The 2,500-nt window shown below is 43.0% G+C and overlaps 1 protein-coding gene across 1 annotated transcript in view; it reads left to right on the forward strand.

Annotated features, from left to right (window-relative positions):
• Nucleotides 1–2,073, forward strand: part of LOC125043148 — an 8,835-nt gene extending 6,762 nt beyond the window's left edge. The window contains exon 2 of the mRNA XM_047639122.1: nt 1,023–2,073. Within this exon, the coding sequence (XP_047495078.1) occupies nt 1,023–2,009 (987 nt within the window). The 3' untranslated portion in view covers nt 2,010–2,073. The remainder of the gene's footprint in view (nt 1–1,022) is intronic.
• Nucleotides 2,074–2,500: the final 427 nt, after the last annotated feature.

Here is a 2,500-nt window from a genome sequence, read left to right on the forward strand (position 1 = left end):
GGTAATATCACACAGTAGGAATTTGTATGAAATCTACATTTGTCCCTTATTTAAGATGAATGTAAGATTTATACCCAAGAGACAATACACAGAAGTCGCCGCATCGCCATTAAATTTCGGCTGGCGACACCGTGACGTCACGGGATACCGGCGGGGAAAGTCACGCACTGGAATTCCTTTTCCACATTCTCTAATTTACTTCCATTTTTTTTTCTTCACTTCTCCTTTTGTGTTTGTATTCTAATCGTAATATATTTGTCTTTGGTTGATATAAGAAAGAATCATTATTCTTACATTGATAAGAAGTTAAGATTTTACAAGATAGCCAGTGATATTTGGCACCACCGCAGGCATTGTCCGATTTTTCACATTCACCTGAAGCCCAGTCGTGGTGTAGCTCTTCACGCAAGTCCGTCGTTCGTGAGTCGTGTTTTGGTAGGCAGTATGTGGAGCTTTCGTGAGCTGGCATTACCGGCAGGGAGGTATTTCGTAAGATTGTTATTATTGTTCATTGCTTCAAATGGAGCGAAGTGAAGAAAGAGGGGTTTCATATTATATGGACGGGAAGAAAAGTTTAAGATAACTAACTACTTGAAAATGGATAAAAAAAAACTATGACGTAAAATAGAGGGAGATTACACCCGGTACTTGAAGGCCATATATATATATGTATATTATATATATTATATATTTTTTTTCCTCACCCGGTATAGGTTGACAAGGCGTGGTGTTCATTGGGGGTAATCAGACGGTAAAAAGGGCAAAAACAAATATTACTGTTAATAGAATTCAAATTCAAATTCAAATTCAAACACTTTATTCCATTAATTACAACGGGTATTACATTTATAGATATGTTGTTTACATTATGTAATAGGATGTTATATACATAGATATTGTACAGTGCTTGTTTAACTAGATTAGATAGAACATTAATATCATCGACACACAAACTTTCTCTCTCTCTCTCTCTCTCTCTCTCTCTCTCCGTTGTTTTGGGCACTGATCATTCCTTATTGCAGGTTGAGTCAACCATGGACGAGGAGGGGTATCCACTCGCGAGTCTGGAGCAGAGACTGGAGAGTGAGGCCTCGCGCGGCCTGCTCTCGCGGTGTCACGAGTCAGGCGAGGCAGCCTACTGCCAAATCCAGGTTATCCGCAGGCCCCCCGCCGGCTCCGAAGTGTCCTCTCCTTCAGTAAGGAAGGGCGTGTTCGAGAGGCCAAGCGACGGGCTTGCCCTTTGCGCGGCCCCAAGATTCAGCTACTCAAGGAGGAAACGTTTCAGGATCGACCATGCTCTGTCGAGCCATGTGGAGGAACTCCACTCCAGGACCTTGTACCAGGCTGCCATCAGGCGCCGGGCGCTCCACGTAAAGGTGAACTCCTTATCCCTAGACCCTCAGCTTCATCAGGACATGAGTAGAGTGCTCCACATTCCCGCCAACCAGGGCTGCCTTTGCAACGATCCAGCATGCCCTACTGTGTCATCGCCTCCTGGCGATGTCATATGTAGAAACAGGCCGTCAGAGAACCCCCGCGTCATGCCGTCACCCACCTCAGCAAATAAGCCCAAGGAAAAGAGAAGAGAAGTATACATCAGCATCTGGAAGGAGCTTTTCCTCGGAGAAGCCATCTTTGATGCGCAAGAGCCGAAAATCCCAGACCCGAGGTATCGTTGCTTGTTCAAGTCTTCGAAATGGGCGAAGTTCGTACCCTTCTTCCTCCTCAAGCTTTTACATTTCTTATTCATAATTTTGCGCGTTTGTCTACCGTCAGTGAGCATAACTGGGTTCTACTACCTCCGGGTGTACAAGCACCAACGGATCCACCAGGTAGGCGAAGAGCGGGGAATCGAACCTGTGTTCACCGGGAAGGTCTACCACGGCCCCATCATCTACGGGGTTCGAATGCTGACCTGCCCCTTCTGCAGGGAGAAGAGCGCCTCGAAGATCAGCCTCAAGTACTTCGAGTCCACGTATCGAGAGCGGAAGGAAGCTGCAGTGCGGTAGAGGCGGAATGTACTTCATGTGATGTGTTTTATATATATATATATATATATATATATATATATATATATATATATATATATATATATATATATGTTTGAATGGATGGATGGATGTATCTATATATATACATATATACATATACGCATATATATGATTTACTTTCAATATCATACATATGCATATTTTTCTGCAGTCCAAAGAATTTTTTTTTGTATATTTATGTTACGAGAGAGATTATTTACGGACGGCTGTTGGTGTTTCTTCTTTGCTTCTGTGTAATTGTACATAATTCATTTTACAATATGTAATTCTGAAAACATACACAGTGTACACATCCACATAGTGTATATTGCATGAAACCCAATTTAAAGGCACAAACGAACATCACACACACACACACACACACACACACACACACACACACACACACACACACACACACACACACACACACACACATACACATACACACACACATACACACACACACA

Source organism: Penaeus chinensis, chromosome 33, assembly GCF_019202785.1.
Source record: "Penaeus chinensis breed Huanghai No. 1 chromosome 33, ASM1920278v2, whole genome shotgun sequence".
Lineage (NCBI taxonomy): Eukaryota > Metazoa > Arthropoda > Malacostraca > Decapoda > Penaeidae > Penaeus > Penaeus chinensis.